Source organism: Cyclospora cayetanensis, unplaced genomic scaffold (assembly GCF_002999335.1).
Source record: "Cyclospora cayetanensis isolate NF1_C8 unplaced genomic scaffold, CcayRef3 CcayRef3_contig_295, whole genome shotgun sequence".
In the NCBI taxonomy this organism is placed as follows: domain Eukaryota; phylum Apicomplexa; class Conoidasida; order Eucoccidiorida; family Eimeriidae; genus Cyclospora; species Cyclospora cayetanensis.
Window position 1 is genome coordinate 488 of NW_020312253.1, and position 27,021 is coordinate 27,508.

General features: G+C 54.5%; 5 protein-coding genes across 5 annotated transcripts; 4 read left to right on the forward strand and 1 right to left on the reverse strand.

Annotated features, from left to right (window-relative positions):
• Positions 1-1,607: 1,607 nt before the first annotated feature.
• Positions 1,608-4,424, forward strand: LOC34621614. The gene is made up of 7 exons (XM_026338676.1): positions 1,608-2,148; positions 2,363-2,442; positions 2,606-2,801; positions 2,895-3,001; positions 3,417-3,490; positions 3,683-3,767; positions 4,272-4,424. Exons 1-7 carry the CDS (start codon positions 1,608-1,610, stop codon positions 4,422-4,424), a joined length of 1,236 nt encoding a protein of 411 aa, XP_026194461.1.
• Positions 4,425-5,732: 1,308 nt separating this feature from the next.
• On the reverse strand, positions 5,733-7,856 carry LOC34621615. Its single transcript, XM_026338677.1, has 6 exons — positions 7,216-7,856; positions 7,116-7,155; positions 6,740-6,930; positions 6,381-6,483; positions 6,150-6,242; positions 5,733-5,882 (listed from the first exon to the last, which is right to left on the reverse strand). Exons 1-6 carry the CDS (start codon positions 7,854-7,856, stop codon positions 5,733-5,735), a joined length of 1,218 nt encoding a protein of 405 aa, XP_026194462.1.
• Positions 7,857-8,931: 1,075 nt separating this feature from the next.
• On the forward strand, positions 8,932-13,753 carry LOC113147600. The gene is made up of 5 exons (XM_026338678.1): positions 8,932-9,273; positions 9,814-10,875; positions 11,104-12,550; positions 12,754-12,830; positions 13,439-13,753. Exons 1-5 carry the CDS (start codon positions 8,932-8,934, stop codon positions 13,751-13,753), a joined length of 3,243 nt encoding a protein of 1,080 aa, XP_026194463.1.
• Positions 13,754-17,597: 3,844 nt separating this feature from the next.
• Positions 17,598-23,162, forward strand: LOC34622616 (probable protein phosphatase 2C 56). Its single transcript, XM_026338679.1, has 8 exons — positions 17,598-17,871; positions 20,070-20,182; positions 20,570-20,678; positions 21,314-21,417; positions 21,593-21,672; positions 21,844-21,961; positions 22,201-22,321; positions 22,762-23,162. The coding sequence occupies exons 1-8, from the start codon at positions 17,598-17,600 to the stop codon at positions 23,160-23,162; spliced, it is 1,320 nt and encodes a 439-aa protein (XP_026194464.1).
• A 2,333-nt stretch (positions 23,163-25,495) lies between these two features.
• Positions 25,496-27,008, forward strand: LOC113147601 (the record flags this gene model as incomplete). The annotated part of the gene is made up of 2 exons (XM_026338680.1): positions 25,496-26,187; positions 26,921-27,008. Coding segments are annotated over exons 1-2 (780 nt in total), but the record flags the coding sequence as incomplete, so codon positions are not given.
• Between the last annotated feature and the right edge of the window lie 13 nt (positions 27,009-27,021).

Below are 27,021 nucleotides of genomic sequence, written 5' to 3' on the forward strand. Positions count from 1 at the left end.
GAAATCCTGAAATATATGGCTATCCGTGCGGCCATCATATTTTTCTGCTCTACTGCGAAATACGATCGGATTATTTGTAGAGATCTCATTGGGTTCTGGGAGTCATGCCTCTTTACCAAATAGCTGATCCAGGAGAAAGAGCTTAAGTGTAGCCTACCCCTCCTGACTACGCTGCGGTAGTTTTATTGAATGAAAATTTTAATAGGATTGGCCTTACTGTTATGCCTATCCGTGAATCTTATTTATTGCATTGGTGCCTTAGCTTGGTGCAAGAAGACGTAACGTTGCTTTTCGTGTGCACAAGATGCTGTTTGCGACTAGCCTTGAATGCTCAGAGTGTTCAAAACGGTGCAGCAACGCGCATCCAACCTCCTCCTCTCCCCATATTTTGAGCCTCTGCGAGACGCAGGAGGGAGGTTGATGGAATATTTTTGGAATCCACTCAATAACTTTCTACTATGCCCTGTGTAAGCCTGGAGTCAGGTGTCTCGTGGAGTGTCTGTCTACTGAGACCCTACATGAAACAATAAATGAATGGTATTCCTCGCTACGTTCTGCAGCAAGACATTTTTGGAGCCACCAAGCAGTGGGACGAACGGCTGACCAAGTGTTTAATAGATAGAATCCAGCTGGTGGTGCCTGTCGTTGCCCAGCGTGGACCATTGTGCAACCAAGGCATTATAGCCATGGAGGGCAGGTGTAAAGGCGTTAATGTGTAAAAGGAGCTACCCCTCCCCCGTAGACACTGTGGTAACCGCTAGTCAAGGAGTGTCCACTGAGAGGGAATGCAGCTGGTCACACCTTACCAACAGCGAACTTGGTGCATTGTGTGCCCCGACTAGCTGTTACATATGGAGGGCATTTATCTACGCTGGCGCTTTGTGGCTCTATACGCGTCAGCGCTCAGACGTCACGGACTGGAAGGGAGACGCGGTGTTGCACTTCGAAGGAAGGCAGAGCACCGAGATCTGAAGTGTTGGGATGGGTTGTCCACTGCCCACTGCAATGCGCATGCTTGTGGGTGGTTGGTGCACCAACGGAAGTGTTGAGGCTTGTTAAATGGAGAAATAATATGCTGCAATAAATGTTAAAGTAGAAAAGGGAATATTTTGGAGCTCTTTCTGTGTGCATGTTGCTTGTGTCACACGCGGAGGGTCTCTGGCCCTCAACCGCTAACGTGTCCGAGCAACCGAGCGTCGGCGCAGAGATCTCTTTTTCGAAGCCTGGAGAAATATTCTTTTGAAAAGGCGTTTGAAAAGTGCAAGGGAGTGAAAAGTGGAATGCAAAAGAAAAACAAGGGAGAGCACCCCCGAGCCACAGCTGCGGTGATTCTACCACCCGCCCCTTACGAGAGTCGAGGTTAGGTGGGAACCGGCTAAGGCAAGATTTTTTGATATTGTTTGAAGCGAGACGAGCAGACCTATCCTTTTCCTTCTCTGTGCTGTTGCACTATCCATTTCTGGGCAACTTCTCCAAAGGGGGCTGTGAACAGCTGCTCCGTTTCTCGTTGTGGGTGTCCTTTTGCCTCCCATTTGTTTCTCTCTTTCCGGATCACTGAGAGAGCCAGGCGCTGCCTGCTCATTGTAGTTTTGCAACTACTGAGACCAATGGTTAACCATTCGCGGGGGAAGGACGCGGGGCATCCCCCCCAGTGCCTCGCCACACTAATTACTTGTAGTACTGCTTTGAGTGCTCCTATAACTCCTGCTACTTGTGCAACTGCTGCCACAACAGCCACTGGTACCATCCCTGGCAATACTTGTAACACTGCGAATTCGACCGCCACTGCTCCTCCTCCTACTAGCAGCAGCGCAAGCAACAGCAGGACGCTAAAAAACGCAGCTCCAACAATACACTCTGCTGCTGGATTCTCCCGCAGTTTGTTGCTGTCTCACTGCCCAAGGCTCCTTTCGCTTCTCTGTCTCATCGCCCTCCTCGCTGCGCCTCTGTTAACCGCTGCTCGGGACGAGCACCTGCAGCTAACGCCAGCGCAGCAGGGGGAACTGCAAGAAAGCGAGGAGACAGCAATGCCACCGACTCTTACGGAGCGAGAGGAAGCTCCATCCGAAGACTCGACTGCAGACTCCTTCACAGGCCCCTCTCAGCTAGCAGAAGAAAGAGCCAACAAGTTCATCACCAATGCTCCTGGTGCGCCTCTACCCCTCTCCCTGAACACTCCACAGTTGAGTCTTCTCTTCTCCCTATTAGGCCCTAAGATGATGGACCCTTACACGCAGCCGTCGAGGAGTGTGGAAGGTCTCTTGCGGCATGTGTCATGAGCTGCGCGACAGCCTGCCGCCTTGTCTACGTTTGAAGAGGTGTATGGCATTAGAGCCTCCTCCCTCGGCTTTGTTCTCCTCAGGAGCTCCCGCAGACGGAGGCATAAAGGCGGATCAGGAAATGTGTGCTTGGATGTTTGATTCGCTCATCGCATACTTCGAGGTAGGGTACACTTTTGCCCAAGGTATTGCTTCTCGTCCTGCTCCTCGAAAGCTGACAAATAGACACCGCGTGTCTTGGAAGAGCAACCTGTTGGCGCGTAGGTTTGGGTGTCATGGCTTGAAGTGTATTAGAAAACTTCAGTTCATTCCCTGAGGCTTAAAAGGTGTTTTTTGCTCAGGGTCCTAGTGAAGAACCTCCAATGCCCCCTTCCGTTGAGGCGCTCCACGAGAAGCATGCACAAGTGCCTGCTTTTGTTACGTGGATGAAACGCCGCAGCGGGCACTGGGGCTTTAAAGAGGAAGACGTCAATCTACGAGGATGCATTGGCTCTCTTGAACCGATTCCCATCACCAAACTCAGTGCGCTTGCTTTCCTTTGAAAAAAAGAGAGGAAGGGGAGGTGCCCACGCTCCTGCCCTCAGCGTTTGAGATTCATTGCGTTTGGCGCTGCAGAGAACTATGCACTACTTAGTGCGCTAAATGACTCACGTTTCAATCCCATAACGCCGTCAGAAATTCCTGAACTCAAATGCCACGTATCTCTTCTGCACAGTTTCGAAGTACGTGTTTAGCGCTAAAGGGGCTGCCGGCTTTTTGAGCTGAGCTGCTCTCTTCGCCAATTAATTCTTCCAGGAGGCAGAAGCCGCTCAGTCTGGACTAGCCTCAGCGCGAGGGCTTGAGGGTCAAGGCTTGTGCGTTAGGGTGCCTTTTAAAGGGTGTGTTGTGTGTGTTTATGTGTGTCTGTGTGTAAGTATGTAAGTATGTATGTATGTGTATGTATCTATCTATCTATCTCTCTATGTGTGTGCATGTATGAATGCATCTATCTGTCTCTCTACATGTGTGCATGTATGAATGCATCTATCTGTGTATGTATGTGTGAATTGATGCATTTACGCATGTATGTTCTATTTGCATGAAATATGTGAATATTTTGTCGCTGAATGTACGTACGTTCGTGTGTATATTCTGCAGCGCGGGAAGGATCCATATGACTGGGATGTTGGTCTGCATGGTATCATTATCAACTTCACTGCAAAGGGCAGAGGGTAAGCCTGGAGAAGAAGTCTGAAGCCTAATGACCCCTCTCTACGAGCTGTTGTAGCGTCTTTGCGTAAAAGCGCTGGTCTTGACAGTAGTGTTGCAACGTTGTCGCTTCGCGAGAAGCCTCCCACTACTGCGGTCTGGAGTTGCTCTAGTGGCATGCGCGCATTTGAACCTATCGAAATTTTTCTGCACAGGGGCTTAAAGAATTACCAGGCGACATATCTGCCCGAGGTAGCGGCCGAGACGGGAATGAGCAAGGAAGAGACTATTACATCCCTGGTAAAAAGCATTTGGAGGGGGGAAATTCAGCTTGCGTGTAGTCTCTACAAGTGTAAGAGCCCTCGCTGCCTTTACGGATCAGCGCTCGCTCCCGTGTTTGCCGTTCTTTTAACTCGCTGCGGCTTTATGCTTGCCAAGCATGAAGGGCGGCCTTCGTTCTCTAAGGATTCTGGGGTGTATCATGAGGGTGTTTGGTGTGGCTTCCCCAGATACACTGTCTGTCTGTGTGTGGTTGGCAGTAGTTGACTGTCTGTATGTCTATGCCATGTCTATGTGCGCGATTGACTGCATGCGTCGACTCGCATGCCGCTTGTTGCCGTCCGAGGGATGATAAGGCACTGCCTGAAAGTGTGGGGCTTGCCGCCGTTGGGATGCATGCATGCGGAGAATGCGAGGCATCAGACGTGCAGCGGGTTGCTAGTAGGCTCTGGAGGAAGCGCGCGGCTCCCAAGGGGTTCCGGTGTATGTGTGTGAATCGTTTGGATTTCTTGTGATTATTCCCAGGTGCGTAAGGCAGGCTACACGAAGGGCCCTGTGGATGCAACCCTCATATCTGGAATCTCTTTGACGCGCTACCAGTCTTCCCAAGCGCGTCTTGATTACGACAATTATATAAAGCTTTTCGGGCATCTTTCGGAAAGGAAAGCACAGGCCTAGTGCTCTGCAAGGTTTAGAAAGGGGCCCTGCTGTTTTTGGCTAAGCTGAATACCATCTGCTCACACAAGAGACAGGCAGTCTAGAGGCTGTGGCAGAAGGCTGCCCCTTACGGATGCACATGCTGGCAGACAGCATGTGCATCCGGTTAAGCGGCAGAAGATTGGGATTTGGCGCATGCGACGCACTCGACGTCCTTCTGCCCCGAATGTGTATACTTGACTGCTCGGACGGTGTGCTACGGGGGGGTCCCCATGCGAAAACATGCGCGCCGCAGTAGACAGCAGTGCAGGGTGTGCCGTGCTTGGCTCATGCGTGTCTCTCCGGTGCATGTATGACCAAGGTTTTCTTGAGCGTGTGTCTTCCGGAGTTTTGGGGTGTATGTTCATGTATGCAACTGCACATTTTGCATGCATGCAGCGCGCCAGGCGGCCCTCCTTCTGCATGGCGTCCCCTAGCCTTGCGTGTATATATTTGCATGTACATGCTTACACGGACGTCGGCAAAAGGCATATATATATATATATGTATCTGTGTGTATTTATGTACATGCTATAGGCATACAGACATGTATGTATTTGAGTGTACATATGTACTTGTTGCATGTAACCAAAGTTAAGGCCTCCATCACATCCGCATGCGGAACAAGTCATCGCATTGCCCTAGGGTCAAAATGCGTTCAAGGGCATTTTAAGGGCGTTTACGGGTTAGAAATCCGTCTTTTAAGACTGAATTTTTTTGTCAAGGGTGCAGCTTTGTGAGGTGTCTAGACACATCCCGACCACCCAAATGGTGCTGCTCAAGAGAGGTGCTGCTCCAGCTGGGAGCTCGTCGTCCTTAGGCACTGGCGTTGGGTAATTTCTGAAAGCACAGCCTAGGGGAAGAAGGCCGGGAAGCAAGAGGGTGGGGGTAGACGAGGTGTACTTCCTCAAGAACGCATGCACAGGCTACGTTTTTTTTGCGGCTCTTGAGCTGCACAGCAGGGCCCCCTGGCGCAGTCCTAAATTCGGAGCAAGGAAGGCACGTGATACGAACGGTCCTATCCTCCTCTGTGTATATATGTCTGTATGTGTGTATGTCTTGAGAAGACACACACTGCGCAAGAAAACACACAGCGGCACCCGCTGCCGCAAGTGCTGCTGGCGAAGCTCTGCCTGTGTCGTCTGCGGGACTGCCTGAGCACGTTAGACGTGTTTGCTGCTGCAGCACGACACGTCAGCGGAGCCACGAAAGCGGCGGTAAAGAATCCTTGCTGCTGCAGGTATGCGAGCCGCGCATGGGTTGTACCACACTAGGTGCTGCTGACAACGACTAAAACTGTTTGTTAACAGCTGCTAAGCCGGCTTTCTTTTCCGCGTACGCCCTGTCGATCGACAGTTTGAGCTGCCTGCATTTGCAGTGCCTCAGCAAGGCCTCGCACATGCGTTCTTCCAATTTCTCGGCGAGCAGCAGGAAAGCTTCCTGCAGCAAAACACGCCTTTGCTTCTCCTAGCATGCGAAGGGGGTCACTTCTCCGCAGCAGCCGCCACTAGGCACGAGAGAGCATCCCCCATCTTCCCCCATCCTCCAGAAACCATACGAATGAGGGTCTCTGTTGATGCAACTGTACCACATCGTCAATGCGGTGTACATACATACACGCCGGCGGACCATCCTGCTGCCATATTTGCATTTCTAAGGAGCTGCACTGCCCCGTGTGAGTGACACACCAGCTCGGGAGGCACCTACCTGAAGCTGGACGGTTTTATTCCACTCCTTTTCATAGAGACGCGCAATGCGCGCTCGTGCATTCGTCAAGCTCGCCTGCAGGTGAGCCTGCGACTGCGCATGCAATCCACACAAAAAAGCCACCAAGCGTCCTAACACCACCACACTGCTGCAGCGACAAGCGAGCTGCATGCAAGCAGCCCGCTGCAGAAAGGCGGCGGCCCCTCTAAACATTCGTTCATTCGAGCCTACTTGCTGATGTGCTGATATTCCCACCGACGGCTCAAGCTCTTGCCCCCTGGCAAGCCGCTGCAGAGACTGCTGCACCTCCTGCACCCGCATGCTCTGGCGCTTCCTGCAGCAGCACCAGCCCCCAAACAGTGCTGCGCGGCAGCTCCAGCATGCAGAAATGCATGCAGAAATGCATGCATGAACGCTTCTGCAGTGTATGCGACAATTAGCCTGTCCACGGCAAACCAGTGCAAGCAGGAGAGAGGCTTCCAGAGGAGTCTAGCCTACAGACTCCAGTGTCTAATATTCAGAAACACAATCGCGCGTCTGCAAATGGAGGTGCTGCCTCCGTGTTCATGAATCGCTCGTTGATCCTTTACCTGCTATCCTGCGCATCTCTGATTGTGAGCGTACAGTCTTTGACCAAAGAGAGAGTTCGCTGTATCTGCTGTTGGAAGGCTTCGTCTTCTGCTGTTGTGGGAGTAGCTGCTTCAGCTGCTGCTGCTATCGAGGCATCGGACGCAGCCGGGAATTGCAGACGAAAGCCGTCCAACGTCTGGGGGCCTTTGAGCTGTACATACACCCCGCAGCAGCGGATACTGCTCAGCGAGAGAGAGAGACAGAAAGCACTTTCCCAGACCCCGAAAGTAAGACTTTCAATCATGGCATTGTAATTTGTGTCGCCTTGATGTGATAAAAAAAATCCCCAGCCCATTCAAGGCAACCCTAAGAAGAACCATTGCAACCACCGCTTGCCTGTTTGGAGTCTGGTGCTTCCGCTGCTTTGTATCCTGGCCTTTGGTACTGTTGCTGCTGTTGCAGCTGTTGCAGTTGGTGCTGCTGTTGCAGCTGTTGCTTTTGTTGTTGCTTTTGCTGTTGCAGCTGTTGCTGCTGTTGCTGCATGAGGTATCTGGGAACCTCCGGAACCTGGAGATCATCGCCTTCGAGGATGCGCAGCAGCACGTCGCATATCTGCCCGCCCCCAAAAGTATCCCTTTGTTTGAGAATGTTGAGCACCCTCCTGATTTCGTCGCGCTGCGCAGCAGCAGCTGCTGGCGCGGCAGCAGCTGCACAGAGACTCTGCAGGGGCCCGCAACACAGCTGCAGCAGGAAGGGGGCCCCACAACTGCAGCATCGCTGCAAGACGTCGTTGATTACGTAGAGCAGCAGCACCAGCTGGCTTCCGTTTCCTTGAGTCGACGATCCTGCTGCCTCTCCAGCAGCCGCAGCTTCGATCTGTCTCTGGAGAGCCGCGATGAAATGGTAGACGGCAGGCGTTTGCGCAGCATGGACGAGTGCAGCGGAGAGCCCCTGAATGCATGCGCTGCTTCCATCAATGCACCCGAGGCCCCCCTCGAAGGATCTGAGGGCCCCCAGACCCTCTGCAGACAGCGAAGATAGGGGTGCAAAGGGGGGGGCCCCCAGACCCTCTGCAGACAGCGAAGGTAGGGGTGCAAAGGGGGGGCCCCCCGGAAGAGCGGGCTGGCCTTCCCACATGGCTGCGGAGTGCATGGCAGCGAGCGCGTGGCTCGGGGGGGGGAGGGAGGGAGGAAGGCGTTTCGGGGGTGCTGTCGCGGCTACTCCATGGAGGCGCCAAGTATCCGGGGTGTGTCTGTCTGTGTGTCTGTCTGTCTGTCTGTCTGTCTGTCTGTCTGTCTGTCTGTCTGTCTGCGTACGGCTGAGCCTTTGGAGGAATTCCGAAGGAAAAAGCGCCAAGGAGGCAACGGCCTGCACGAAGTTCAAATTCAAAAGTCGCCTTGCGCGCCGACACGCGGGTTAGCGAGAGGGAGGGCGTTAGCGAGCTCCGGGGAAGCCGCGCAAGAAAGCGTGTGGCGAGGGAATTCGCCTCCTCTCTGCTCCGCAGAAGGAGCTTTCTGGAAAAGGCTGGCTGGCTGGCTGACTCGAGAGCGTCGTGAGCATGCAGGAAGCGCATCGGGCAGTGCGGAGCGCCAGCCAGCAGCAAGCCCCAAAGCAGCGCATGCTGCCGCAACGTTTGTGTCAGTGGAGGCGGCCAGCGGGCGAAACAGCAGCGGCGACGACTGCCGAGGCGGTGACGAGACACCTCAGAAAATGCATTCTCGCGTTCTCAGTCTCGAGCAAGCTCCTGCAGACTCCTCTCTTTGTCACTCGCCATGCAGCGCAACCACCCAAGGAGCGCAGGCCCTGCCCACCGTGAGAGACACGCCACTGCAGCGCATTTCACGCGCGTAATTCCTCGCGATTTGTCTGCTTTTTGGCTTTAAAGGCGAAGGCTGGAGTCTTCGTTGGAGTCGTCGAGTCTCCGACTCGCCCAACCTAGCCAGCCGCAAGCCTGCCCCCCTCTCCCCCCTCCTCCGCTTGCTCTCCGCAGCGAAGGCACTGCAGCGGCAGCGAATTCAGCTGCCGCCATCCCTCGCAGACGAGTCGGAACGCAGCCTTCGGCGGTGCAAGGGGGATCTCGATCTCGCTCGCTCGCTCTCTCTCTGTGTCTGTGTGTGTGTACGTACAGAGAGAGGCACCCCAACGCAGCTCCTAGCCCTCTCTACCTAAAAAGCACGCCAGCAGCAATAGGCGAAAGCCCTCAACGGCCTCAATGCCACCCGTGCTGCAGTTGCAGCAGCAGGAGCTGCTACAGCTGCATAGGCTCCCTCGGATACAGCATCAACTCCAGCAGCAACAGCAACACACGCAACAGCAACACACGCAGCAGCAACACTCGCAACAGCAACACACGCAGCAGCAACACACGCAACAGCAACATTCGCAACAACAACAGCAACATACGCAACAACAACAGCAACAACAGCAACATACGCAACAACAACAGCAACATACACAACAGCAACATACGCAACAACAACAGCAACATACGCAACAACAACAGCAACATACGCAACAGCAACAGCAACATACGCAACAACAACAGCAACATTCGCAACAACAACAGCAACATTCGCAACAACAACACACACAAAAGCAGCAAAAGCAGCAGCAGAAGCGCGAGACAGGCCCTGCTGCTGCAAACCATGGAGAGCAGCAAGAGGAGCCGCATGCATCGTCGATATCGCCTCCAGAACGGCAGCAGCAGCAGCAGCATCCACAGCAGCACCATGCAGTATCTCTAAACGCAGCATCCAGCAGGCAGCAAAAAGCTGCTGCAATTCCAAATTATGGCGCGCGAAACGACGAGGGGAGATCACGACAAGAAGGTCAGCTCAACCCTCGCCAAGTGCGTTCCTTGCAAGCTGATCTTCGCCCATCTGAAGAAGCCACGATATCCGAAACTGCATCGTTCATGCCGCTTTCATCAGCAAAAGCAACAGGATTGTCTCCCCCTGCTGCAGCTTTAGCAAGCCGCTGTCTGCAGCAGCAGCAGCCGCAGCAGCTCGCCGATGAGCAAGAGAAGACGCCGTCGCGACTCATGAATGTAGCCTTGACGGCATGTGACATTGCAACTCCCCTCGAACTCCCTCAGTCTGTATGCGCTGCAGCAGCAGCAGAAGACGCGCAAGCAGCAGACGCATGCTCGACGCACCTTGACGCCTCCACGCTGGCTGTACAGTCAGGGCTTGTCGTGGTTAGTGCCTCAACGGCAGGTGCAGCTGCAGCGCCTCCTTTAGCCGAAGCACGTGCAGCTTTTCGGGGAGTGAGGCAGCAGATACAGCAGCACAAGCAGCAGATACAGCAGCCCAAGCAGCAGATGCAGCAGCCCAAGCAGCAGATCGAGAGTCAGCCCTTTGAAGGGCAAGGTAAGCATGCCTTTATTGGTATTGCGCGGCAGCAAGACAGGAGCAGCAACAGCAACAAGAGCAGAATAGGGAGTGGCAGCCGCCTTCCAGAGCTCTGGCAACACACGAAAGCCTTTCGCAAAGGCAGCAGCAGTCGGAGCAGCAGCAGCAACAGCCTTGTGGGGGCACTAGCTGAACTTCTGGGGGGAGACACTGGAGGAGACAGGAGAGGCAGCAGCAAAGAGCTCCCCGCGGAGAGTGATGACGATATCTTGCTCCTACCGCGACCATCCCAGCAGCAGCAGTTGCCTGACAGAGCCTCTGCCTTGCCAGCACAGCCGCTGCAAAATCAGCAGCAGCAGAATCCACCAAAGGGGAGGTGTTTCTTCTACGGGCTGCTGCTGCTGCTGCTGCTGCTGCTCGCGGGAGCCTTGCTGCTCGGCTGTCTCTTTCACAAGCACAAGCTGGTGCGCATGAGACCTAGAGACTTGCAGCGCCTGCAGCTAGCAACCTTTCGGCAGCTGCAGCAGCAGCTTCTACAGTCGTCGGCGCAGCAGCAGCAGCATCCTTTGCCGCTGTGCTGGCACCACCCGCAGCAGCTCTTCGAGCTGCAGCAGCAGCTGCTGCTGCTGCACCCTTCAAAAGAAGCGGCAGCAGTATTTGCAGAGGCCACTGCAGCGGCAACAGCTGGCATTGACAGCAGCCAGTCTGCAGCACTCTCTTCGGAGGCGGCGATGCTTTTCTTGCAAGCCTTGCAGCAACGAAAGCAACAGTCTCCAGAGACAGAATTCTGCAGCAGCGGCTGCTGCGCGAGCTCGGAAGCAGTGGCAGAAGAAGCAGCAGCAGCAGCAGCAGAAGAAGCAGCAACTGGGGGATTAGTGGACTCTAGGAGCCATGTGACGAGGCTGTTTTTCACATCTGCTGCATTGCTGCGAGACAGCAGCAGGGATGTCAGCAGCAGCAGCAGTAGCAGTCGTGCCACATGCAGGCGCAGCAACAGCGTGCTGTCTTCCCCTGCCGTGGTGTCTCAGAGCAGCAACAGCATCCCTAGGAGCAACAGCAACAGCGCGAGCAACAGCAACAACAGTACGACCAGCAGCAACAACAGTGCCAGCAGCAGCAACAGCACCAGCAACAATAGCGGCAGCAGCAATACTAGCAACAGCACGTGTTCTTTACCTCCGTTCCCCAGGGGTGTCTGGTTTTTTGTTCGAGCCAAGGCAGCTAAGCAGCTTCGCTCTTTCATTTCTCCCGCTACGGCTGCTTCTCCTGCTTCAGTGCTTGTATGCGCTGAGGAAGACTTTGCATATCTCGCCGCTTCCGCCTCCGCCCATGCAGCAGCCGCTGCCTCCGCGGCAAAGAGCTGGCTAAGTGCTGGTGCAAGCCGTTTAAAAGCAGCTGCGTTGAGCGCAGCCAATGCAGTCATTCGCGCGTTGACACACTTCAGAAACATCCAGCACGCAGCAAGTGCTGCAGTGCAAGCAGGCGCTGCAAGCGTGATGGGTGTGGTGCCTTCTTTAGCTTCTCCGGGAACAACAACAGCGGCAGACTTTCCGAGCACATGTGCAGCTTTTCCTGGAGAATGCATGCAATGCAGCAGTCTTAAGGCGTCGGAAACGCAGTTGTTGCAAAGCCCGCCGCAGCAGCTTCCTCGGCAGCCGCTACAGCAGGAGGCGGTTTGCGTGCCAACGCCGCATGCAGCGGGAAGCCCCAAGGCGGCTTGCTGTGAAATGGCCTTTGAGTTGATTCTGATGCAGCTCCTCGAGCAGCAGCAAGTGACTCTGTCAGATCCACGAGGCCGTTTGATTCTCTACGCCTCTGCGCTGCGAGCCGCGACGGGAGGCTTGCTGCCTTCTGCTTTCCTCCGCCTATTTGATCAGGAGAAACAAGCGCCCTCTGCAGCCAGTGCGGCACGGCTGTGGGAGATTTCCGTGGCGCCTTCAGAAACACCACCTCCCGGCGAGGTTTCTGAAGCTGCGGAGTACGCGCAGAGTGAGAAAGGCGCCTTCGGATCGCTGCCTCTGGTGTCTCTGCAGCCGGAGTTTGCTGCCTTCGGAACGCCGTGCTACCCCTTGGCACGATTCTTGCATCAGCGGCTGCTCGGCTGGGGAGGCTTGCAGCTGCATCTGCTGCTGTTGGGGGGTTGGGGATTTTCCTTGTTTTCTGCCGCTCCCTTGACGCTTGTTCATGTGCCGCGTGCTGCCTTTCTGTCGCTCCTCATTCTGTATCGAGGCATTTGCTTGTACACGGGATTCAACTGGCTGGGTTCGAAGCTTGGTCGGTGGCTTGATCAGCTGCAGCAGCACCTGCAGCAGCAGCAGCCGCTGTCTTCGCCCTCGCTGCATTCGGGAGCTTGGGAAGAAGACGCAGACGAGGGGGAGGAAAGAATCAGCTGGACGGATATCGATGTTAGCGATCACGTGCTGTTGTATGTTCTGGCTGTGCTCATTGTGGCTATTGAAACGTCTGCCGCTTTCGCTTCGCACCCGCCTCCGCCTGACACTGCGGGAGAGAGCCGCAGCAGCAGCAGCAGAAGAAGCTCGTGGCGGCGTGTGCCTTCACTTTCGCGGGTTGCCCCTTTCCTGTGTGCAGCCTACTACAGCGTTATTTGCTGTTGCTGTCTTCTTATGGCGTATATGACTGCACGCTTCTTTCACACACCCGCGGAGGTGTGGCTGGCCTTTGTTGCTGCACTGCTGCTGCTGCTGCTGCCCGTGCTGCTGATCCTCGAAGTCTGCGAGACACCGAGCCTCCAACGAATTGGGCTGCTTCGGAGCAGCGGCGGCTGCTCCGAACAACTGTAGCAGCATTAGCAGCAGCAGCAGCCGGTGCTGCTGCTGCTAATGCTGCTGCAGAAAAAAAACCCTTATCCCCTTCGTGCGCCTCGGGAGGTGCTCTTCGCGCCGCTCTTTCTGACACTGCTGCCGCACAGATCAGCTAGTGCCATCTGCGCAGTTTCACTGTCTCTCCTCCTGCCTGAACTTGTAGAGGGATGCTCTCTTGCTGGCTGCTTTTGCGGCTGGCAGTAATTTAGCAGCAGCAGGGCAGCGTGACAAAAAGGTGCCATGCTGCACTGCAGTAGGAGAATCAGCTCGAGTGCTTCTGGGGCTGTAGCCGTTCGATTTGAGCAGCACCTTAAAGAGCGCGCGGTGTATGTACACTACACTGGGAAGCGCAACAGCGCGCCTTAAGGCTGCGCGCTCAAGCCTGAGGGAGGATGACACCTCTTGAGGGGCTTTCTGGGCAGGAAAGCCTCATCTAAGGGGAACGAGAAGGAACGACAGTAGTAGAAGGAAATATTTAAGAGTCCTTACAGTGTCTCTCTTTAGGTTCTGGAGATGCAGATTCGTGCACGTGAAGAACGCCATTTAGTCCTTTTATCCGACAGCCTTTTCCAATTTCCCTCTCGACACTAGACAGACAAAGTTTAGCGGCACGCATCCAGCCCATGCCAAAAAGCCTTCTCCACCAGGGAGGGCAGGCAGCAGCAGCCGCTTCAGCAGCAAACGCTGTAAGCGAAGATACTCTTACCTTGTGATCGCCAAACCTCCACGGGGCGTTGGTGGTCTGTCAGCGGCGAACGTCGTCATGCTTGGTGTAAGATCTTTGCAGTACACTGCGCGACTTTGGGGAAAGAGGAGGGTAGGAGGCACACTAGGAATTTTTGACGGCGTGATCATAGCATAGCGCTACATTCACGTCTCCTGTTTCAGATGTCAAATCAGGCGGAAATTGCGCTTGAAGTATGGAACCAAAAACCAACGCGCTTGTCTGTACGCAAGGTCACCTACCTTGGAGGTTTGCTGGCTCGCCAATGCAGACAGAGTCGTGGGTGTATGTACTTGCCTAATCTTTTCAGTGTACGCATTTGGAGCGCCCGAGGCCTATGTAAATTTCATCCTCTCCTGGGGAGCCTCCATATGCGAGATGAAATATGAGGGTACACTCGAAGCTGCTCGCAGGTGCAGAAGAATCGCTGAGAGAGTGTGTGTGTGTGTGTGAGCGCTCCCTGCGGCAACAGGCATTATGAACGATGTTTTGCTAGGGCTATTGCGGCTTTTCGCATGTGTGGTTCAATGCCTCATCATGGCAAGGGCACTGCGAAGCCCAGATGCAGGCGTCTTGCGTGTATCTTTTCATCCGAATGCAAAGAGAGGCTACCGCGTGCTAGTAGGCCATCCCAAGCACATACCAATATTGCATGTCGACTTTCCTGCTTAAAGCTGTCACCTTTTGCAGGCTGCTACAGCTTCATTGACGTCCACGGTCCGCTCACCTGCTGCTTGCACGCGTCCACATCTTTCTTGCAGCATTTGACGTCCTGGTTCTCGTCATGCTTTGATCAATCGCCTCATTCTGATCCAAGCGAACTCCCAGCGCGCTGCATCACACGCTGCTTCGCCTCGATTCAAGCTACTGGGAAAGACGCCACTAGCGGACGGCCGGCACACACTTCGCGATCATTCCACAGCTGTTTAAATTGAAGTTAAAACATCCTCCGCTAAGAGTGCCTCTAAGCCTGCTTTCATGGAGGGTAACGGGAAAAGGCCTGAATATCCCCACGCTGCTCAAATAGGCAAGGCACACGATTTTGATGAGCCTCTGGGCTAGGAACTAGCCCCCTAGAAGAGGGACGTAGCAGCCAAGTATGCATCTGCAACTTGCTTTTGAACGGAAACGTGTTCCTATTGTGCATTCGCCACAAGGCACTGGGCTTCCGACGAAGGAGGATTGCCAGGGGGCAGCTGATTACAATTCCAGGCCGTTGAGGTGATCGCAAACTAACTCTGAACACTAGCGCACTCCACAGGGCTTTATATTGGTGCCCTATGCTTTTCCTTTAAAGGGTGAAATAAAAGGGAATATTCATAAAAAACCTTTGAAATGCTCGTAAGGTAGCTGAAAAATGCGTGCTGACTAAGCGAAGGGGGGCACACTAAGATAAACAAATCCGGATGCAGAACTCGCCAGTATCAAGTACAACCGGCGACTCAGGGTGCTCAAACATGCATTCAAACTCCATATATCGCTGCTGTTTGCTCCAACCAAAAGGCCTCAGTTGGATTCAGAGGCAAACCAGCAACTCAACAATGTACCCTCTAGAAGGCTCCAGGTGTGCAGAGCATCATGCTCTCAGAAGAGCTCAGGCGCTCTGGCTTACACAAACACGCAAACTCTAGCGTGTCTAAAAATCGCTTTCAAAGAGAGGAAGAAGTTGACCCCTCGGTATGCCTTTCTCCACTATATCCGCCAGCTGCCCCAAAATATGCTCGAGTACTGTTACGATCCAACAGCGTGCATTCATCTGATTTTTACTTTATGTTGACAGTGGTCAGCTACCCTTTGGTCCCGGTAAATGCACTACAACTCAAATGTCGCAAAAAAGTTGGGTACTATCCTGGCTAAAAGGCATGAAAAGCGAACCTCTTCCTCTCGGCAAGCGTACAGGGTCATACGGGTGCTCATCATGGCGTACATACACGTAGATTAAGCCCCTTAGCCTCTGCTCAAGGATGTGCTGCTTAGAACTCCCGCAAAAGCAACCGTGAGCACGGTAGCGATGCTCGATTTCACAGATGCTGCACGAGCACTGCAAATGAGCAGCAATGGGCTGTGCTGCCCCTCATCAAACGCTCTTTCTGCTCTGTTTGGTAAATAATACTTCGGATTTTGTCTAGGCTCAAATGCACAGTTTAGGCATATTCGCACATTTTACTTGCTTTTCTTGCATTTGAGTAGCTCCGCATTACAAGAGTGAAGAGTGAGCGCATGTGCGCTACGCTGCCTTGTGGCCGTATTTTCGGATGCACAGAATGCTCAGGGGATGCAGTTACTCATGCACTGAAACGTTCATTTGCCCTGCTTAAAGTGCTGTCCTCTTCCGCAGACTGCACTCCCTAAGTGTTCCTGTCAAGCCTGCATTGCTGTGTGCAGGTTTCCCATGGTAAGGGATTTCAGATAGAGCGGCGTATATGACAAGAAACGGACTACACCTCTGTACTTCCGGCCACATCAGTTCTATTTACATGGAATTAGTGCGCAGCTGGCTTACCTGAGTTTGTAACTTTGTGCACCACATGTATTGCTGAATAGCGTCTGTGTGATCGAGAAGACTCGATGCTGTGTGCATGTACGCCGCATGACATGTTCAACAAGCTGTGAATTTTCAACTTGCGTATAGGGACCAGCGACGCGCACCCTAGGTTTCCCTTTTCCCTCATTTCCGGATTTAGAGGGGCGGGAGCAGAACAAGGCAGAAGTTCATTTGAGAAATACTCAGCAAGCTTCTAGGAAATATTTGTTGCAGCTGGAGTTAAGTGTGTGTTAAGAAGAACCCCAGATTGGGCATTACATACACGATAAACCATCAGTCCGTTGAGACGCACGTACAGGCGGGCCCTGTCTTGCTTAGGGGAAGTTGGCTGTCTGATGCTCTTTGATGCTGCCCACGCCAGATAGCTATGCACAAACGGAGGTGGCGGTAAAAACTGCCAGACACGAGAGGTCGCAAGAAAAGTGCACCCACCTACCTCTAAACGCCGCATGGAGCAAAATACTATGGAAAATGCGCGTCTTCTTCAGCTCTGCATCGTACTGTGTAGGACTGCCCCGAAACTGTTAGTTTGGCATCTATTAATCGTGTGAGTATTCGCCTCTGGCGTAGCAGCAGGATCGGTGTAAAACAACATACGTGTCTTCCCAGCAAGCCTTCCCTCGGCTGGGTGGCTAAGAGCTGCGGCAAAGGAGAGCGGCGCGTGCGTGGCCGCTGAGAAGGTGCTGCTCCGACATGGATGCATGCGACATAAAACCTTAATTAATACCGCATAAGCCGCCGTTAAAGCCATTTGCAGCGGCAGCAATAGGAGCATCAGCAGCAGCAGCAGCCGCAGACAGCCCCATGCCCTCTTGATGGGAGCGCAGAGGTGTTGTGGTTGCAACACGATCTGGCGCATACTTTCTATGAATTTGGGTTTGTAGTTTAGTTTAAGCTTTCTTGAGCAAGTTTTACTCTCCCTATGAGCGCCTGTTCGCTGCTCTCGCTGCCCTCTATTTCGTGCAGCCGCTGCAGAGAGTGCTGCTTGTGCGCGTGGTGTCCATACAGCAAACGCAGCCGTTCCTTCTTCCGAGGAGTTCATACTTCCTGGAACCACCCAGCGTCACCGAATCTCTGTGGATGTGGTCGTTGGGGAGCAGCTTCCGCGGCAGTAGCAGCAGCGACGGTCATCCCAACGGCCTCTGCAGCGCTTGCAGCGCTTGCAGCGCTTGCCTTCTTCCCTCCTTGGCGAGGGAGAGGGCTTCAAAGCGCGTTGCAGCAGGCTTTGTCACATCTGCAGCTGCATCGGGAACGGCGGGTGTGCAGAGTTGTGCTTCCTGCTGCAGCAGCAGCAGCTGAGTGCTCGTTCTACTTTCACGGATCCGCTGCTCGCGCTGCTTTGCGCCTTTGAGCCTCAGCAGCCGCTGTGGTGACTCATCTGGCGCATAGCAACAACGCACGGAAGGCTGCCGCGGTTTCTTCCATTCGTATTCTCATATGACAGAATTTTCATCGAGCAGCAAGTCAGCCGTAGCAGCAGTGCCTGCTGCACCCCCAGGAGGCACATCGCGCCTTGCTGCTTTTCCCGCTGCTGCCGCTGGCGCATGCGCAGCGTCTTGCGGCTCAGAAGCTCAGCACCAGGCCTCCAGTGGAGGGCTATCCTCCTTGAGAATCTCAGGAGTAGCTCCTGCGTCAGTCTCCGCAGATTCCGTTGCTCTTCCCCAGGTGTACTCAGAGCAGGGAGATCTGCTGGCAGTGGGGTGTCATGACAGCGCTGACGCTGCAGCTGCAGTGTCGGCTGCTGCTGAAGAAGAAGCCGCAGTCGAAGAACCCTGCTGCTGTGACGCAGCCGTTGCTGCAGGCTGTGGATGTGGCAGCTGCATCTTCCGCCATGTACTCCGCACGGCTCGCTGCTGCAGAAGTCTGCAGCAACTGATACAGCAGCTGTCTACACAGGATCGCTGGTGGTGCTTCATACCGAGCCTAGTAAGCGTCAGGCGCTCGTGTGGTTAGCGTCGATCAATCGCAGCAGCTAAATGCCTGCAGCTAAATGCCTGCAGCTAAATGCCTGCAGTTGCCTCTTGCTTTTGTTTTTGACGCACGGAGATCCTTAGCCTTTTCCTGCAGCATGCGTTTTGCTCATTGCAGCGGCGGCAAGAAGCACAACACTAGCAGCTGCAGCAACAATAACAGCAACACCAGCAGCACCTTGTTTCGTGTGCTATTTTGACGTCTCTCCCTCCGGAGAGACGTTCGTGGAGGGGCAGCACGGAGAAAGAAATCCTTTCGTCGGGCAGTCTGTGTCGTGCTTCTGTGTTGCAGCCTGAGTGCCTCTGCAATCGCATCATCAGCTTCTCGTCTCCTGCCTTGAAAGCCACCTTTCTGCGGCTCCTTACGCGGCACTTTGCTGCAGCTAGTGGACCCTATAGTCACAGACAAGTCGGTGACAGTTCCTCACCACGTTCTTCGCCTTGAGCGTCTCTGCTCGCCTGCTGCTCGTATACTTGGGAGCTCCCTGTTTGCGTGTATACCGCTTTCGGAGATGCTTTCTGTGTCTTTCTCGCATGTGTCTCCGCGCCGTCTTTTCGCTCACTCTGACAAGCTGGCTATCCACCCCTCGCGCTTCTTTCCTCCCCCCTCTCATAGCCTGCCCTTCTTCTGTCTCCTTCTTTTTGCGGCATCTGACTCTTCGGAGAAACTTGAGCGCCACTCCTCTGTTGGTTCCGATTTCTTGAGGACTGTGCTTTTTTTTCCAGGGAAAGTGCGAGGTGTGTGCATGCACATGTGCGTGTGGTGGGGCTGTCGGTACACTCCGTGTCTGTGCATTGGAGTGCCTACGAGGGGACCTCTGTGAAGAGGACTGCTACTTCTTTTGATGCTCGCTGCTGCTTCTGCGCCTGCCGTTGCTGCCGGGGTGTCTGTCTGCACTGCACAGCTGACAGCCGTCATAGAAACTGCTACAAGTAGACTGGTTGCCTTTGGAGCTCCTACTGAATGGCCACGCGGTGTTTCTGCACGACTCGCCGTCTCTTGGGGGGGGCACAAAGGCTTTTGCTGCTCTGGAGGAGGCAGCAGCATTAGGAGCAGCATTAGCAGCAGCATTAGCAGCAGCATTAGCAGCAGCATCAGCAGCAGCATTAGCAGCAGCATTAGCAGCAGCATCAGCAGCAGCATTAGCAGCAGCAGCGGTTTGAGCTCTCCTGCCGAAGGTTCCCCCGTGAAGAACGTCGAAGAGGAGGCGGGCAAGCGAGCGTTGCTGCAGCTGGGAAGCAGCAGCAGTGACGCAACAGCAGCAGCAGCGTCTGCAGACACTGCTGCTGCTGCAAGTGATCCAGAGCTGCTGCAGGTGTCTCTGTGCCTCATTCGAAGAGAAGAGATCCTCGCCGAAGGCATTGTGAGAGATCCTTACGAAGAACTCGATGCAGCAGCTGCTGCAGAGGCTGCCGCTGCTGGACTGCAGCAGCGGGGGAGGCTGATGATGGATACTCGGCGACTGCATCCGCTGTCGGCGGCGAAGAGCAGCAGACACAGCGGGAGCAGCAGCACATGCTTCCTGACGTCGAGCGTTTCTGAGTGCGCTGGAGGCAGAATCAGCCCGAGCAGCAGCAGCAGATGCAGAGATAGTCACCTCGAACTGCGATTCGCGGAACCTCCCACTCCTCGCCGCGCAGCAGGCTGCAACAGCAGCAGTCATAGCAGCGCGAAATTCAGCAGCAGGAGGGGGGGGGGCCCTCATTCGCACAGAGGAGACAGACGCCATACCTTTTTCTATAGAATGGCGTCGAGGATCATTTCTGCGGAGCAAGCGGCTTTCGACTTCAGTGCGTCGAGTCGTCTGCGTGGTTCTGCATGCTGCTAGGCGTGACAAGCCTTTTCGCCGTCCCTTAGGTGTTGCTGCTGCTGCGCAGATGCTGCTGCTGCTCCCACTATTCCCTCCAGGTGCTCTCCTGATCTGCTGCCTTCTCGCAGGCAAGGTGACGTATGGCCATCACTCCGCGTCTGGACACCGCACGTACAATGAAGATCGAGTGTACGCGAGCACTGATCTTGGGGCTGCATGCGCCCCCCAGACAGGGCAGCCGGTTAGTGCAACACAGCGATTTCAGCAGCAAATACAGCTCCCTAGCGTGCTGGTGCTGCAGGCGTCTGGCGAGGAAGGAAAAATAGCCGGGGAAGAAGAAGGGAGACAGAAGGGGGGGGGAGAAAGAGGGAGAAGGGAGACAGAAGGAGGGGGGAGAAAGAAGAAGAAGGGAGACAGTGTGTATATATGTATGTGTGTTTGTTTGTGGAGGGCTTAGGGAGGGCAGCTTAAGCGTTAGAGGGGAACCGTTTGTGCTGTCGGATGCTTTTACGACTTCTCAAAAGAGCTGAGTTGTTGCTCTGATATGCAGCCTTAAGCCTGCGCGCATCCTCGCAGCAGACTATGCTCCTTCTTTTGTTTCCTGCTGTACCGCCTGCCTCGCATGCAGACTATGTTTTTCGCTGTGTACGATGGGCATAACGGAGAAGCTGCCGTCGACTTTGTTAGAGAAAATCTGCACATCAATGTTTGCAGGGAGCCGCACTACATGACACACGGTAAGAAATGTTGCCTCTTCCGTCTCTGTTGCCTCTGTTGACTCTTTCTTCTCTTTCATCTCTTTTGCCTCTTTTTTCGTCTCTGTTGACTCTTTCATCTCTGTTGCCTCTCTCATCTCTGTTGCCTCTTTCATCTCTGTTGCCTCTGTTGCCTCTTTCGTCTCTGTTGCATTTTTCATCTCTTTTGCCTCTGTTGACTCTTTCATCTCTGTTGCCTCTTTTGTCTCTGTTGCCTTTTTCATCTCTTTTTCATCTCTCTCATCTCTTTTTCATCTCTTTTTCATCTCTCTCATCTCTTTTTCATCTCTTTTTCATCTCTTTTGCCTTTTTCATCTCTTTTGCCTCTTTCATCTCTGTTGCCTTTTTCATCTCTTTCATCTCTTTTTCATCTCTTTTTCATCTCTTTTTCATCTCTGTTGCCTCTTTCGCCTCTGTTGCATTGGCATGCAATAAGTGAGGCGCATGTCTGTTTATGTGTGGAGCCGTTGGCGAAGGGGCTTCCCTGCGTGCCGTGAAGGCGCCGCGTGTGTTGACGACGGCGACTAGGGGATTCTCGCTGTCGAGACACCCCGTTTTCTGCACTGCGCTGTCTCCCTCTGCGTATGTGTCGTCCTTTCTTGTTTCTTTGCATGCAGATATCTGCGGAGCACTGAAGTGGGGCTTTGCGGAAACAGAGGCTGCGTTGCAGCGGCTCGTTTTGGAGCAAATTGGGGGTAGCGGCTTCACAGACACGGAGACGGTGAGGCGCTGCGTACTGGGCACAGAGTTGCGGTGTAGGCGTAGCGTCGATCTCGAGCGACGACGTCGAATTTCCTCTTTGCAGCGGCAAGGGGGTGCTTGCAGATGGGGTGGGGTGGCGTGCTGCTGGCAATTCAAAAGGTTCTCTTTCCCCCCTTTTTTGTTTCCACTCTCAGTCGCTTTTTTCCTCCGGAACTACTGCATGCGTGGCGTTGCTGCAACACAACACATTATATGTTGCCAGTCTAGGAGACAGGTAAAAGGGGCTTTGTTTGCTGCTTCTCGCGCATGCGCCTCACGCCTTCTGTCCTCTTTCTCTGCTCTTCTCTTCAGACGTGAGGGGGCGGCATACCGGGGATGTCTTGACTCTCCCTCTCCGCATTCTTATTGCGACTGCAGACGTAATTTTATGCCTTACTCTCTGCAGTCGGTGTATCATCTCCCGAGCTGGCCGTGCTGTGCCTCTTACAGAAGATCACCATCTTCGCACCAACAGAAAGGAGCAAGCGAGGGTTCGAGCCGCTGGAGGCAGCTATGACGACGAAGTACTCCCCACAGGCTTTTGCTCTTTTGTTTTGTCTTGGTTTGTCTGTCTGTCTCTCTGCTTGCTTGTCTGTCTGTGCGATGTGCGTGTTTGTGTGTGTACGTCTATCTGTCTATCTATGCGCGCCGTTCTCTTGCTCCCGTCCTTCGAGTCACCCTTGCCTTGCATTGGGTGCTGCTCGGATGGCGACTGCCAACGTCTGTGTTTACAGTCCGTGTGACTTTGATTGGTCTGACGTAGGGGTATTTGAATGGCGTTTTAGCTGTCTCTCGCGCCTTTGGAGGTTTCAGCAAACAGACAGGCGAGAAGCTCATGGGCTTAAGCAGCGAGCCAGACGTCAACGTACATCACATTAGAAAGGGTCAGTGTTTCTGGTGATGGTGTTGCGGCTACTCGTGCATTTCGACTTGCTGGGGGTGCTGCTGCAAGCGTTGCTGTTTCTGCAAGAGTTGCTGTTTCTGCAAGAGTTGCTGTTTCTGCAAGAGTTGCTGTTTCTGCAAGAGTTGCTGTTTCTGCAAGAGTTGCTGTTTCTGCAAGAGTTGCTGTTTCTGCAAGAGTTGCTGTTTTCTGCCAGAGTTGCTGCTTGTGCTCGTGTTTTTGCCTCCAGTCTTGCAGCTGTCGTATGTAGGAGGAGCGTGAAATCTGCGTTGGCTGTTGCTCGTGCCGCAGAGTGTGAAGCAGTTGATCTCTTGCTTTGCTGCTGCGAGAGTTACGGCGGCTTGAGATCCCGGATTGCCGGCTCTACCGGGTGCTGGGAATGCTGGTGTTGTCGTGTTTTTGTGTGTGCGTTTGTTTGCTTAGAGGACGAGTTCTTGCTGTTGGCGTGTGACGGCATCTTCGACGTTCTTACATCCCAGGAGTGCGTTTCCTTGGTGCGTTCGAAGCTGAGAGCCGGGGATTCCCCCTTCACAGCTAGCCAGCAGCTAGCCGAGCTGGCCATGCAGCGGTACTCGCTAGATAACCTCTCCGTCGTAGTGGTAGTGCTGCAGTCTCCCAACAAGGAACCTGACAGAGAAAGAGAGGGCTGGTGGGGTGAAGAGGGAGACTCCGAAGAGCAGTACGTCATTCCCCGTCATCCTACTAGCAGTAGCGGCAGCTGCTGTGTCGGAGGGGCTGCCCAGCAGCAGCAGCAGCAGCAGCAGCAGCAGCAGAAGCCAGACAGACCGAAATTCGACTTCTCTGTCCTTAAGGGATTGCTGTAATACGCTGAAGTGCAGCTGCAGCAGCGGCTGCTCGCCTTGGAGACGTCGAACTAGCCGACCGCTTTTTGTACAGCTGAAGAAGCAGCTCAGTTGCTAATCACGAGAAGGCGCTTAAAATGGGTGCTCGTTCACGCCTAGTGCTCTTGGGAAGCCGTGAAAAAGGCGAAAAAAAAAACGCGTACTTCTCGGCTGGCCACACTAGAGTTACTTCCTAGACATAATAGGGGGGTTTGCCCACGCTAGAGTTTTTTCCTAGACATAAAGGGAGTTTTGCCCTCGCTAGAGTTACCTACTAGACATTATAGGGAGGGAAGGCGGGGGGGGGCTGACGAAACTCTCTCTGACCCTCAGGCGCCCTCTCGCTGGAGTAAGTACACTCGCTCTTCGCATGCAAGCAGGCGCATGCGTTCGTGCAGTCTGATGGGAGCATCAGCAACTCGCTGCTCCTGCAGGTGCCCCTCGGTGGAGACTTTCGACGTGCGTAAACAGAGCGAAGGAGCCTCACCAATAAGAGAGCAGTACAGTCCCTGCCGTGTGTTGGAGCTGCTGCAACGGGGAGGGGAGCAATGGTATACATATTCCTACTTGTGTGCTGGACTTGCGTGTTACGCCCTGAGTTGTGTTGCCACTGTCTAGCGCTCTACAATGGTCGGCACGTAAACTTGCAGCCGAGCCACATGCAATCAATTCAGGCGTGGCTGCTTACGGAAGAGGCTTGCGTGTTTGCTCGCGTTGCCTCCTCGCGCAAGCGCGTGCATGCATGCACACACACGAGTATATCGGCTCGCGTGAATTCGGAATGCAACCGCATGCTGACCAAGTGCTCCTCTGGGCTGCATGCATGCTCTCTTGAGGCTGGCTCACTCTGGGCGCTGGATGGCTGCTTCAATAAGCGAGCGTTGCTCTTCGACGCACGCCGCATTTTTTCCCGAGACGCGTATGCCCCTGCTTCAGGTTAATGAAGCGGCGTGCCCTTTCATGTGAAGCTTAGGGTGAGATTGACGGCAGCTACTCACCCCAATGGCTATGCTCGCATGCTCTCTTCAAACCAAGTCATCATGCAGGTAACGTACGTTTGTCTCCGCATGCAGGCAGGGGACAGTGCGGGTATGCGGGCGAATACGCAAAAGATACGGCCTGTCTATACACCCCCCCGTCCCGGCGCCTACTGTCGCCATGGAGATGGGGTGGAGTGCATGCTGCATCGCTGCTATGCTGCTGGCTAAACGCGTTCCCGATAGTGTTGCTACACGCCACCCATTCTGCAGTAAGTTTTTCAGGGTAACCAATGCCACTGCGCTAAAGGTGCTGCTTTGGTGCATGGGGGGATGCTTCGCTGCAGTGCCTTTTCCCGCCTCGCCTCGGGTGGAGCGAGCCGCTCGTGCCAGCCGAGGTTGGCGCGGTTTCGCTGCTGCTGCTGCTCGCTATTCTCTCTTGTAGCTACTGACAGAAAAGTCAAGACGCAGAGGGGGCTGCCGCAGTGGACTGCGGGTGCATCGCCCCTCATTCTGCGACATTCGTTACTGTGCAGCACGCGGTGTCTACACGACGCAGCGGCGGATGTGCTTTGGAGTGATTCCTCTCGGGCAAGCGCTCTAGGGTGCGTTGTTCATGTCATGTGGAGAGAGAGAAAGGAAGTGCAGAGCAACAAAGCCCACTCTAGCCGGTCGACTGCCCTAACACTAAAAACAGCGTCGCTGCTGTCAGGGAAGTGCTTGCGTGTTCGCTCGCGTGGGTGTGCAAGCACCCGAGCGGCGTCAGCTCTTGGCAACGCATTTAGGCGCAGAATACTCCGCAAAATGAGTTTAGAATTCGTAGAGAGCAACTGGAATATCCAAATGCGCCGTCGCCAGCTGCCGCTGGGGGATGGAAAAGGGGGGGGCCCCTGCGGCAGGCAGGAGGGGCCCCCCACCCGCCTTGGTCGGCGTTTTTGCGCGATTTGGGGGTTCCACCCTCTAATGTCGCGCTTTGTAGGACGTTGCCTGCAGGAAAAATCGACAGAAGATGTTTCTTGACGCGGCAACCAGCAGAGAGAGAGCAGCGACTAGCTGCTGCTGGTGCTGCAGGGTATGCGAATTTCGTTGTTGGTGACCGCTGCAGCACTGTCGCTCTCCATTTCCGCCGCTTCCGTTCATTGTTTATTGCGCATGAGCAAAAATCTGAAGGGCAGGCCCTCTTAGGGAGCGAGTGCGAATTTTTCGTTCATGCTAACCCACTCGACAAAACAGGCTGCCCCTTCCCTGCTTTCCCCACCCTGCCTTCCCTCTTCTCCTTGGTTCTAGCGGCGCAGCAGGAGGCAAGGCGTGAAGAGCAAAGCTGCAGACACCCCGAGGATGGAGGGTTCAACGACTGCTGACAGGTTTGTCAGCGGCTTCCCTCCGCCTCCTTACTACTGGGTCGATTGCATGCATTCTGCATGCATGCGCAAACAGGAAGACTCTTCCCAGCAAGAGCTTCCCGCTCACGGCCGAACTCCTCCCCCGCCTGCCTGTTGCTCTCAGCTGCCAGCCCGCTGGCTGCACGGCTCTGAGGCGCAGCACAACCAGCCTCAGGAGGAAGAATCCATGCTACAACACCATCAGGGAGAGTTTTGTCGCCCCCCCCCGCATTTACCCGACGATTACTGGTCCGCCTTCGGAGTCTGTTACTCGCTTTCGCCGTCAGAGGTGACCCTGGAGGCTGACAGCTGTCTATACACCCCAGGCGCCCCCCCGAAATCCGAGTTCAGGCGCCTGTTTCCCCTATATGTGGAAGCGTGCATGCACTACTTGAACGAGCTAGCCATAGGAACAGAGGGGTATTCGAATGCGCTTCGCAAAGTCACGCGTCTGCATCGAAACCTCCTCTACTTGCTCTTGCTGCTGCGAAATCAGCAGGCGCAACAGCAGGTGGTGCAGCGGCTGCAGCAGCAACTGCAGAAACGGAGGCAGGCAGCTGATGCGCTAAAGAGGGCACTCGCTTTGTCTCTCCAAGACATGCAACACGCACTGCACCTGGCCAGCAGCGCGGAGGAGACGGCTGCATCGCAAGGCACCGCGAAAAAGGGGCCCCTCTAGGGGGCCCCCCACGGCAGCAACCCCAGGAGGAGCTCAAGAAGCCGGAGGGGGGCTTGTGAGCGGATACTGGCACCAAAGCCACGTGCAGTGCGTGACTCGAATTGCAACGCCGTAAAAGAAGGCGTTCATGTGCAGAAAAGAGGTTGAGCAGTGCGCGCTCGCGTTTGTTAGCAAGAGGGTGTTGGTTCAGGGGTCTTTTTGCCTTAATTACCCCTTCTTAGGGGCCTCCTTTCCTTCCCTCCTTCTAGGGAGCGGGTGGGGAGAGGGGGAGAGAGAGACGGAAGGAGTTCTCTGGCGCGTAGCTCGCGAATGGCTGGCTGCGCAGCACCTCTAGACTTCTCGTGTACTTGAAGTTGCGTGTAGCTAGACTTAGGATCCGGAGAAACAATACTCCCCTGCGATCGCTCTAACTGCACAGGACGCAGTGCGCTCACTCCTGAGTGCTGCCGTTTCTGCTAGCCAGCCAGACAGCCTAATAACCAGCCAGCAGTCTGCCCCACTCAGCTCTCTACACGGCCTGCTTCGTTCTACATGATTTTGCATTTCTTCTTCTGCAGCGTAGCAGGCACATGTGCATACATATATGCACACACACACAGACAGTGTATATTTCGACTGCTTGCCCCCAGTAAACTAGGTGCTTGTCGGTTGGCAGCCAGCCATTTCTTGAGACCTACGGATTTCTTCGGGTGGAGAGACAAGATTCCACTCGCCCGCTGCTGCTGCTGCTGCTGTTGTTGCTGCTGTTGCTCTTCACGTTGCGACTGTTGGCGTCGTGTCAGCTTCTGCTGTCGCCATCTCCC